This window comes from Chiloscyllium punctatum, unplaced genomic scaffold (assembly GCF_047496795.1).
Source record: "Chiloscyllium punctatum isolate Juve2018m unplaced genomic scaffold, sChiPun1.3 scaffold_968, whole genome shotgun sequence".
In the NCBI taxonomy this organism is placed as follows: domain Eukaryota; kingdom Metazoa; phylum Chordata; class Chondrichthyes; order Orectolobiformes; family Hemiscylliidae; genus Chiloscyllium; species Chiloscyllium punctatum.
The window spans coordinates 36,027-47,500 of record NW_027310702.1 but is presented as its reverse complement, the minus strand read 5'-3'; the positions used below and the strand labels follow the sequence as shown (position 1 = coordinate 47,500).

Here is an 11,474-nt window from a genome sequence, read left to right as displayed (position 1 = left end):
ACCGTCCCTGTCCCTGGGAGAGCTCGATGCTGACACTGGGGATAAAGTGGGGGAGGTTACACTGTCAGGGGGTGATGTAGAGGGAGCTCTGTACCGTCCCTGTCCCTGGGCGAGCTCGATGCTGACACTGGGATATAAAGTGGGGGGAGGTTACACTGTCAGGGGGTGATGTAGAGGGAGCTCTGTACCGTCCCTGTCCCCGGGAGAGCTCGATGCTGACACTGGGGTATAAAGTGGGGGAGGTTACACTGTCAGGGGGTGATGTAGAGGGAGCTCTGTACCATCCCTGTCCCTGGGAGAGCTCGATGCTGACCCTGGGGTATAAAGTGGGGGAGGTTACACTGTCAGGGGGTGATGTAGAGGGAGCTCTGTACCGTCCCTGTCCCTGTCTCTGATACTGTGTTGTGTTTTGTATTAAAACAGTCACTTCTGAAGTATATGGTTCCCCTTGGAACAGTGTATTTTGCCGAATATTTTATTAATCAGGGATTGGTGAGTAATACTGACAATTTGCAGGTAATGTCTCATCGAGGGAGGGTCAGCACTGAGGGAGCCCCACACTGTGGGAGGGTCAGTGCTGAGGGAGCCCCACACTGAGGGAGGGTCAGTGCTGAGGGAGCCCCGCACTGTGGGAGGGTCAGTGCCGAGGGAGCCCCACACTGTGGGAGGGTCAGTGCCGAGGGAGCCCCCACACTGTGGGAGGGTCAGTGCCGAGGGAGCCCCGCACTGTGGGAGGGTCAGTGCCGAGGGAGCCCCACACTGTGGGAGGGTCAGTGCCGAGGGAGCCCCACACTGTGGGAGGGTCAGTGCCGAGGGAGCCCCACACTGTGGGAGGGTCAGTGCTGAGGGAGCCCCACACTGTGGGAGGGTCAGTGCTGAGGGAGCCCCGCACTGTGGGAGGGTCAGTGCTGAGGGAGCCCCGCACTGTGGGAGGGTCAGTGCTGAGGGAGCCCCGCACTGTGGGAGGGTCAGTGCTGAGGGAGCCCCGCACTGTGGGAGGGTCAGTGCTGAGGGAGCCCCGCACTGTGGGAGGGTCAGTGCTGAGGGAGCCCCGCACTGTGGGAGGGTCAGTGCTGAGGGAGCCCCCACACTGTGGGAGGGTCAGTGCTGAGGGAGCCCCGCACTGTGGGAGGGTCAGTGCTGAGGGAGCCCCGCACTGTGGGAGGGTCAGTGCTGAGGGAGGGTAACGTGTCAGTAACTGATCTCTCTCTCTCTCTCTGTTCCCAGTTGGAGCTGTTGTTTTATCGGAACATCTTCCTGGATCATAACGCACAATATCGCTGGTGAGGGACTCTCCCCCCGGGGTATAGGGGGTGTGTTTGGGGACTCTCCCCGGGGTATAGGGGGTGTGTTTGGGGACTCTCTCCCCGGGGTATAGGGGGTGTGTTTGGGGACTCTCTCCCCGGGGTATAGGGGGTGTGTTTGGGGACTCTCCCCCCGGGGTATAGGGGGTGTGTTTGGGGACTCTCCCCCCGGGGTATAGGGGGTGTGTTTGGGGACTCTCTCCCCGGGGTATAGGGTGTGTGTTTGGGGACTCTCTCCCCGGGGTATAGGGGGTGTGTTTGGGGACTCTCCCCGGGGTATAGGGGGTGTGTTTGGGGACTCTCTCCCCGGGGTATAGGGGGTGTGTTTGGGGACTCTCCCCCCCGGGGTATAGGGGGTGTGTTTGGGGACTCTCCCCCCGGGGTATGGGGGTGTGTTTGGGGACTCTCCCCCCCGGGGTATAGGGGGTGTGTTTGGGGACTCTCCCCGGGGTATAGGGGGTGTGTTTGGGGACTCTCCCCCCGGGGTATAGGGGGTGTGTTTGGGGACTCTCCCCCCCGGGGTATAGGGGGTGTGTTTGGGGACTCTCCCCCCGGGGTATAGGGGGTGTGTTTGGGGACTCCCCCCGGGGTATAGGGGGTGTGTTTGGGGACTCCCCCCGGGGTATAGGGGGTGTGTTTGGGGACTCTCCCCCCCGGGGTATAGGGGGTGTGTTTGGGGACTCTCCCCCCGGGGTATAGGGGGTGTGTTTGGGGACTCTCCCCCCCGGGGTATAGGGGGTGTGTTTGGGGACTCTCCCCCCCGGGGTATAGGGGGTGTGTTTGGGGGACTCTCCCCCCCCGGGGTATGGGGGTGTGTTTGGGGACTCTCCCCCCCGGGGTATAGGGGGTGTGTTTGGGGACTCTCCCCCCCGGGGTATAGGGGGTGTGTTTGGGGGACTCTCCCCCCCGGGGTATAGGGTGTGTGTTTGGGGACTCTCCCCCCCGGGGTATAGGGGGTGTGTTTGGGGACTCTCCCCGGGGTATGGGGGTGTGTTTGGGGACTCTCCCCCCCGGGGTATAGGGGGTGTGTTTGGGGACTCTCCCCCCCGGGGTATAGGGGGTGTGTTTGGGGACTCTCCCCGGGGTATAGGGGGTGTGTTTGGGGACTCTCCCCCCCGGGGTATAGGGGGTGTGTTTGGGGACTCTCCCCCCGGGGTATAGGGTGTGTGTTTGGGGACTCTCCCCCCGGGGTATAGGGTGTGTGTTTGGGGACTCTCCCCGGGGTATAGGGGGTGTGTTTGGGGACTCTCCCCCCGGGGTATAGGGGGTGTGTTTGGGGACTCTCTCCCCGGGGTATAGGGGGTGTGTTTGGGGACTCTCCCCCCCGGGGTATAGGGGGTGTGTTTGGGGACTCTCCCCCCGGGGTATAGGGTGTGTGTTTGGGGACTCTCCCCCCGGGGTATAGGGGGTGTGTTTGGGGACTCTCCCCCCCGGGGTATAGGGGGTGTGTTTGGGGACTCTCCCCGGGGTATAGGGGGTGTGTTTGGGGACTCTCCCCGGGGTATAGGGGGTGTGTTTGGGGACTCTCCCCCCCGGGGTATAGGGGGTGTGTTTGGGGACTCTCCCCGGGGTATAGGGGGTGTGTTTGGGGACTCTCCCCCCGGGGTATAGGGGGTGTGTTTGGGGACTCTCCCCCCCGGGGTATAGGGGGTGTGTTTGGGGACTCTCTCCCCGGGGTATAGGGGGTGTGTTTGGGGACTCTCCCCCCGGGGTATAGGGGGTGTGTTTGGGGACTCTCCCCCCCGGGGTATAGGGGGTGTGTTTGGGGACTCTCTCCCCGGGGTATAGGGGGTGTGTTTGGGGACTCTCCCCGGGGTATAGGGGGTGTGTTTGGGGACTCTCCCCCCCGGGGTATAGGGGGTGTGTTTGGGGACTCTCCCCCCGGGGTATAGGGTGTGTGTTTGGGGACTCTCCCCCCGGGGTATAGGGTGTGTGTTTGGGGACTCTCTCCCCGGGGTATAGGGGGTGTGTTTGGGGACTCTCCCCCCCGGGGTATAGGGGGTGTGTTCGGGGACTCTCCCCGGGGTATAGGGGGTGTGTTTGGGGACTCTCCCCCCCGGGGTATAGGGGGTGTGTTTGGGGACTCTCCCCCCGGGGTATAGGGGGTGTGTTTGGGGACTCTCCCCCCCAGGGTATAGGGGGTGTGTTTGGGGACTCTCTCCCCGGGGTATAGGGGGTGTGTTTGGGGACTCTCCCCCCCGGGGTATAGGGGGTGTGTTTGGGGACTCTCCCCCCGGGGTATAGGGGGTGTGTTTGGGGACTCTCCCCCCCAGGGTATAGGGGGTGTGTTTGGGGACTCTCTCCCCGGGGTATAGGGGGTGTGTTTGGGGACTCTCCCCGGGGTGTTTTGTGGGGTCCGGGGTTAATGTCTCCCCCTGTTCCAGGTACCAGACCATCTATCAGCTCGGAGTGTTTCTCTCCCGATCATCCGCAGATTGTGTCCATCTCCATCGCATTTGGATTCTCGCTGTTTTACAGGTACCTCACCCACAGAGTGTCAGTGTAGAGGGAGCTTTACTCTGTATCTAACCCCGTGCTGTCCCTGTCCCTGGGATGGGGGGGACAGTGTAGAGGGAGCTTTACTCTGTATCTAACCCCGTGCTGTACCTGTCCCTGGGATGGGGGGGACAGTGTAGAGGGAGCTTTACTCTGTATCTAAACCCGTGCTGTCCCTGTCCCTGGGATGGGGGGGGGACAGTGTAGAGGGAGCTTTACTCTGTATCTAACCCTGTGCTGTCCCTGTCCCTGGGATGGGGGGGGACAGTGTAGAGGAAGCTTTACTCTGTATCTAACCCTGTGCTGTCTCTGTCCCTGGGATGGGGGGACAGTGTAGAGGGAGCTTTACTCTGTGTCTAACCCCGTGCTGTCCCTGTCCCTGGGATGGGGGGGACAGTGTAGAGGGAGCTTTACTCTGTATCTAACCCCGTGCTGTCCCTGTCCCTGGGATGGGGGGGGGAACAGTGTAAAGGGAGCTTTCCTCTGTATCTAACCCCGCACTGTCCCTGTCCCTGGGATGGGGGGACAGTATAGAGGGAGCTTTACCCTGTATCTAACCCTGTGCTGTCCCTGTCCCTGGGATGGGGGGGGACAGTGTAGAGGGAGCTTTACTCTGTGTCTAACCACACATGCTGTTCCTGTCCCTGGGATGGGGGGGGGACAGTGTAGAGGAAGCTTTACCCTGTATCTAACCCTGTGCTGTCCCTGTCCCTGGGATGGGGGGGGGGACAGTGTAGAGGGAGCTTTACTCTGTGTCTAACCACACATGCTGTTCCTGTCCCTGGGATGGGGGGGGACAGTGTAGAGGGAGCTTTACTCTGTATCTAACCCGGTGCTGCCCCTGTCCCTGGGATAGGGGGGACAGTGTAGAGGGAGCTTTACTCTGTATCTAACCCCGTGCTGCCCCTGTCCCTGGGATGGGGGGGGACAGTGTAGAGGGAGCTTTACTCTGTATCTAACCCCGTGCTGTCCCTGCCCCTGGGATGGGGGGGGGACTGTGTAGAGGGAGCTTTACTCTGTATCTAACCCCGTGGTGCTCCTGTCCCTGTCCCTGGGATGGGGGGGGACAGTGTAGAGGGAGCTTTACTCTGTATCTAACCCCGTGGTGCCCCTGTCCCTTGGATGGGGGGGGACAGTGTAGAGGGAGCTTTACTCTGTATCTAACATCCACCAACCTGCTGTATCACCTGATGGTGACATCTCCAACCCCTGACACTCCCCGGTCTGAGTGATGAAGGTGAGCATGCTAACCCCCTCCTTCCCCCCCCCCCATGTCTGTCTGTGACGGTAATATGTCTGTGAGCCCCGAGCTCCCTCTGTTCTACAACACGACCCAGGGCCAACTCACCTCCTGTACTCAATACTCTGACCAATAAAGGAGACCAGACCAAACGCTGCCTTCACTATCCTATCGACCTGCGACTCCACTTTCAAGGAGCTATGAACCTGCACTCCAAGGTCTCTTTGTTCAGTAACACTCCCCAGGACCTTACCATTAAGTGGATAAGTCCTGCTGAGATTTGACTTTCCCAAAATGCAGCCCCTCACATTGATCTGAATTAAACTCCATCTGCCCCTTCTCAGCCCATTGGCCCATCTGGTCCAGATCCTGTTGTAATCTGAGGGAACCCTCTTCGCTGTCCACTACCCCTCCAACTTTGGGGTCATCCCCAAACTTACTAACTGTACCTCTTATGCTCTCATCCAAATCCTTTATGTAAATGAGGAAAGGTAGAGGGCCCAGCCCCGATCCTTGTGGCACTCCACTGGTCACAGGCCTCCAGTCTGAAAAACAACCCTCCACCACCACCCTCTGTCTCCTACCTTTGAGCCAGTTCTGTATCCAAATGGCTAGTTCTCCCTGTACTCCGTGAGATCTAACCTTGCTCACCAGTCTCCCATGGGGAACCTTGTCGAACACCTTACTGAAGTCCATATCGATCACATCTATCACTCTGGCCTCATCAATCCTAACACGAACACTTCCTGCTGCAGATTTTGAACATTGCGTTCCTGGCAGCCAACGTGTGGACCACCTTTGTGCCCACCATCTGGATTATCTTCATACTCGTCTTGTACGAGGGCATGCTGGGAGGTGCGGCCTACGTTAACACGTTCAGAAACATCAGCATCGAGGTTAGTCATCTGCCCTTCGTGGGAGGGAGGGAGAGTGGGGACGGGAAATCAGCCAGGGATCCTGCTCCTGATCACTGCCCAGTGATCCCTGGGTTAGAGAGAGAGAGAGAGAGGGGGGAAATCAGCCAGGGATCCTGCTCCTGATCACTGCCCAGTGATCCCTGGGTTAGAGAGAGAGAGAGAGAGAGAGGGGCAATCAGCCAGGGTTCCTGCTCCTGATCACTGCCCAGTGATCCCTGGGTTAGAGAGAGAGAGAGGGGGGAAATCAGCCAGGGATCCTGCTCCTGATCACTGCCCAGTGATCCCTGGGTTAGAGAGAGGGGGGGGAAATCAGCCAGGGATCCTGCTCCTGATCACTGCCCAGTGATCCCTGGGTTAGAGAGAGAGGGGGGAAATCAGCCAGGGATCCTGCTCCTGATCACGGTCCAGTGATCCCTGGGTTAGAGAGAGAGAGAGAGAGGGGGGAAATCAGCCAGGGTTCCTGCTCCTGATCACTGCCCAGTGATCCCTGGGTTAGAGAGAGAGAGAGAGAGGGGAAATCAGCCAGGGTTCCTGCTCCTGATCACTGCCCAGTGATCCCTGGGTTAGAGAGAGGGGGGGGAAATCAGCCAGGGATCCTGCTCCTGATCACTGCCCAGTGATCCCTGGGTTAGAGAGAGAGACAGGGGGGAAATCAGCCAGGGATCCTGCTCCTGATCACGGTCCAGTGATCCCTGGGTTAGAGAGAGAGAGAGAGAGGGGGGAAATCAGCCAGGGTTCCTGCTCCTGATCACTGCCCAGTGATCCCTGGGTTAGAGAGAGAGAGAGGGGGGGAAATCAGCCAGGGTTCCTGCTCCTGATCACTGCCCAGTGATCCCTGGGTTAGAGAGAGAGAGAGGGGGGGAAATCAGCCAGGGATCCTGCTCCTGATCACTGCCCAGTGATCCCTGGGTTAGAGAGAGAGGGGGGAAATCAGCCAGGGTTCCTGCTCCTGATCACTGCCCAGTGATCCCTGGGTTAGAGAGAGAGGGGGGGAAATCAGCCAGGGTTCCTGCTCCTGATCACTGCCCAGTGATCCCTGGGTTAGAGAGAGAGGGGGGGAAATCAGCCAGGGTTCCTGCTCCTGATCACTGCCCAGTGATCCCTGGGTTAGAGAGAGAGGGGGGGAAATCAGCCAGGGTTCCTGCTCCTGATCACTGCCCAGTGATCCCTGGGTTAGAGAGAGAGAGAGAGAGAGAGAGGGGAAATCAGCCAGGGATCCTGCTCCTGATCACTGCCCAGTGATCCCTGGGTTAGAGAGAGAGAGAGAGGGGGGAAATCAGCCAGGGTTCCTGCTCCTGATCACTGTCCAGTGATCCCTGGGTTAGAGAGAGAGGGGGGGAAATCAGCCAGGGTTCCTGCTCCTGATCACTGCCCAGTGATCCCTGGGTTAGAGTGAGAGAGAGAGGGGAAATCAGCCAGGGTTCCTGCTCCTGATCACTGCCCAGTGATCCCTGGGTTAGAGAGAGAGAGAGAGAGGGGGGGGGGAAATCAGCCAGGGTTCCTGCTCCTGATCACTGCCCAGTGATCCCTGGGTTAGAGAGAGAGAGAGGGGGGAAATCAGCCAGGGTTCCTGCTCCTGATCACTGCCCAGTGATCCCTGGGTTAGAGAGAGAGAGAGAGAGGGGAAATCAGCCAGGGTTCCTGCTCCTGATCACTGCCCAGTGATTCCTGGGTTAGAGAGAGAGAGAGAGAGAGAGAGGGGGGGAAATCAGCCAGGGTTCCTGCTCCTGATCACTGCCCAGTGATCCCTGGGTTAGAGAGAGAGAGAGAGAGAGGGGGAATCAGCCAGGGATCCTGCTCCTGATCCCTGCCCAGTGATCCCTGGGTTAGAGAGAGAGAGAGAGAGAGAGAGAGAGAGGGGAAATCAGCCAGGGTTCCTGCTCCTGATCACTGCCCAGTGATCCCTGGGTTAGAGAGAGAGGGGGGAAATCAGCCAGGGTTCCTGCTCCTGATCACTGCCCAGTGATCCCTGGGTTAGAGAGAGAGGGGGGAAATCAGCCAGGGTTCCTGCTCCTGATCACTGCCCAGTGATCCCTGGGTTAGAGAGAGAGAGGGGGGGGGAAATCAGCCAGGGTTCCTGCTCCTGATCACTGCCCAGTGATCCCTGGGTTAGAGAGAGAGAGAGAGAGGGGGAATCAGCCAGGGATCCTGCTCCTGATCACTGTCCAGTGATCCCTGGGTTAGAGAGAGAGAGAGGGGAAATCAGCCAGGGTTCCTGCTCCTGATCACTGCCCAGTGATCCCTGGGTTAGAGAGAGAGAGAGAGAGGGGGAATCAGCCAGGGATCCTGCTCCTGATCACTGCCCAGTGATCCCTGGGTTAGAGAGAGAGAGAGAGAGGGGAAATCAGCCAGGGTTCCTGCTCCTGATCACTGCCCAGTGATCCCTGGGTTAGAGAGAGAGAGAGAGAGGGGAAATCAGCCAGGGTTCCTGCTCCTGATCACTGCCCAGTGATCCCTGGGTTAGAGAGAGAGAGAGGGGAAATCAGCCAGGGTTCCTGCTCCTGATCACTGCCCAGTGATCCCTGGGTTAGAGAGAGGGGGGGAAATCAGCCAGGGCTCCTGCTCCTGATCCCTGCCCAGTGATCCCTGGGTTAGAGAGGTGGGGTTTGGGGGGGGTGGGGGGTGGGGTGAGGATAACAGAGGTGTCTCTGTGACCTCTTGCTGCTGCCTCACCTGTTGCTGTCTCCTGCAGGTTCCTGATGAGCACCGAGAGTTTGCGCTGGGAACTGCCTGTGTTGCCGACACCCTGGGGATCGCTCTCTCTGGGGCGATTGCTGTCCCCCTCCATGATTATCTCTGTCGCCTGGCCTGAGGCTGGGGTCTGGGCTGGGGGGGGGGATGAGGAGGAAGGGGGAAGTACAGTCTCTATTCTCCCGGGTACCTCCTCCAACCTCCCCTCAAATCCCAGCCTCTCCCCGCATCCCAACAGCTCACCGTCCCGATCCCTAATCGATCCAACTCTCGCACAGCACCCTGTCTCTGTGGGTGGGTGTGTCTGTGAGTGTGTCTGTCTCTGTGTGTGGGTGTGTCTCTCTGTGAGAGTGTCTCTGTGTCTGGGTGTGTCTGTGAGAGTGTCTGTCTCTGTGTGTGGGTGTGTCTCTGTGAGAGTGTCTGTCTCTGTGTGTGGGTGTGTCTCTCTGTGAGAGTGTGCCTCTCTGTGTCTGGGTGTGTCTCTGTGAGTGTGTGTCTGTGAGAGTGTGTGTTTATATGTGGGTGTGTCTGTACGTGTGTCTGTCTCTGTGAGTGTGTCTCTCTGTGAGTGTGTCTGTGAGTGTCTCTCTGTGAGTGTGTCTGTGTGTGTCTCTCTGTGAGTGTGTGTGCGTTGTGTCTCTCTCTGTGAGTGTGTCTGTGTGTGTGTGTCTCTCTCTCTGTGAGTGTGTCTGTGTGTGTGTGTCTATCTGTGTGAGAGTGTGTCTGTGAGTGTGTCTGTGAGTGTGTCTGTGAGTGTGTCTGTGAGTGTGTGTGTGAGTGTGTGTGTGTGTCTGTGTGAGTGTGTCTGTGTGTGTGTGTGTCTCTCTCTGTGAGTGTGTCTGTGTGTGTGTCTCTCTCTCTGTGAGTGTGCCTGTGTGTGTGTGTCTCTCTGTGTGTGTGTGTGTCTATCTGTGTGAGAGTGTGTCTGTGAGTGTGTCTGAGTGCATATGTGTGTCTGTGTGTGTGTGTGTGTCTGTGTGAGTGTGTCTGTGTGTGTGTGTCTCTCTCTCTCTGTGAGTGTGTCTGTGTGTGTGTGTCTATCTGTGTGAGAGTGTGTCTGTGAGTGTGTCTGAGTGCATATGTGTGTCTGTGTGTGTGTGTGTGTCTGTGTGAGTGTGTCTGTGTGTGTGTGTGTGTCTCTCTCTCTCTGTGAGTGTGTCTGTGTGTGTGTGTCTATCTGTGTGAGAGTGTGTCTGTGAGTGTGTCTGAGTGCATATGTGTGTCTCTGTGTGTGTGTCTCTGTGAAAGTGTGTCTGTGTGTGTGTCTCTGTGAGAGTGTCTCTCTCTGTGAGTGTGTGTCCCTCTCTGTGGGAGTGTGTCTGTGTGTGTCAGTCTCTGTGTGTGCGCATCTGTGTACGTGTCTGTGTATGATTGTCTCTGTGTCTCTATATGTGTCTGTCTGTGTGTATGTTTTGTGTGTGTGTGTGTTTCTGTGTGTATGTTTTGTGTGTGTGTGTGTTTCTGTGTGTATGTTTTGTGTGTGTGTGTGTTTCTGTGTGTATGTTTTGTGTGTGTGTGTGTGTTTCTGTGTGTATGTTTTGTGTGTGTGTGTGTGTTTCTGTGTGTATGTTTTGTGTGTGTGTGTGTTTCTGTGTGTATGTTTTGTGTGTGTGTGTGTTTCTGTGTGTATGTTTTGTGTGTGTGTGTGTTTCTGTGTGTATGTTTTGTGTGTGTGTGTTTCTGTGTGTATGTTTTGTGTGTGTGTGTTTCTGTGTGTATGTTTTGTGTGTGTGTGTGTTTCTGTGTGTATGTTTTGTGTGTGTGTGTGTTTCTGTGTGTATGTTTTGTGTGTGTGTGTGTTTCTGTGTGTATGTTTTGTGTGTGTGTGTGTTTCTGTGTGTATGTTTTGTGTGTGTGTGTGTTTCTGTGTGTATGTTTTGTGTGTGTGTGTGTTTCTGTGTGTATGTTTTGTGTGTGTGTGTGTTTCTGTGTGTATGTTTTGTGTGTGTGTGTTTCTGTGTGTATGTTTTGTGTGTGTGTGTGTCTGTGTGCCCCTCATATTCTCTCCCACTCTGTGCCTCTTATACTTTCTCTCTGTCACACTCTCTCTCTTGTGCTCTCCCACACTCTCAAGGATGTTGGAGGGTTGGAGGGTCTGAGCTACAGGGAGAGGCTGAACAGGCTGGGGCTGTTTTCCCTGGAGCGTCGGAGGCTGAGGGGTGACCTTATAGAGGTTTATAAAATCACGAGGGGGACATGGATAGGGTCAATAGACAAGGTCTTTTCCCCCTGGGGTGGGGGAGCCCAGAACTAGAGGGTTATAAAATCACGAGGGGGACATGGATAGGGTAAATAGACAAGGTCTTTTCCCCCTGGGGTGGGGGAGCCCAGAACTAGAGGGTTATAAAATCACGAGGGGGACATGGATAGGGTAAATAGACAAGGTCTTTTCCCCCTGGGGTGGGGGAGCCCAGAACTAGAGGGTTATAAAATCACGAGGGGGACATGGATAGGGTAAATAGACAAGGTCTTTTCCCCCCTGGGGTGGGGGAGCCCAGAACTAGAGGGTTATAAAATCACGGGGGGGACATGGATAGGGTAAATAGACAAGGTCTTTTCCCCCCTGGGTTGGGGGAGCCCAGAACTAGAGGGGTGTAGGTTAAGGGTGAGAGGGGAAAGATATAAAAGAGACCGAAGGGGTAACGTTTTCCCCCCAGAGGGTGGTCCGTGTATGGAATGAGCTGCCAGAGGATGTGGTGGAGGCTGGGACAATGACAACATTGAAGAGGCATCTGGATGGGTATATGAATAGGAGGGTTTGGAGGGATAGGGGCCGGGGGCTGGCAGGTGGGACTAGATTGGGATTGGGATGTCTGGGCTAGCATG

The 11,474-nt window shown here is 57.1% G+C and overlaps 1 protein-coding gene across 1 annotated transcript in view; it reads left to right on the top strand.

Moving 5' to 3' along the window:
- Nucleotides 1–9,486, top strand: part of cln3 (CLN3 lysosomal/endosomal transmembrane protein, battenin) — a gene marked incomplete at its 5' end in the record, with an annotated part of 13,379 nt that extends 3,893 nt beyond the window's left edge. Inside the window, 5 exons of the mRNA XM_072567690.1 lie at nt 424–492; nt 1,228–1,283; nt 3,689–3,782; nt 5,796–5,936; nt 8,650–9,486. Of these exons, the coding sequence (XP_072423791.1) occupies nt 424–492; nt 1,228–1,283; nt 3,689–3,782; nt 5,796–5,936; nt 8,650–8,769 (480 nt within the window). The remainder of the gene's footprint in view (nt 1–423; nt 493–1,227; nt 1,284–3,688; nt 3,783–5,795; nt 5,937–8,649) is intronic.
- Nucleotides 9,487–11,474: the final 1,988 nt, after the last annotated feature.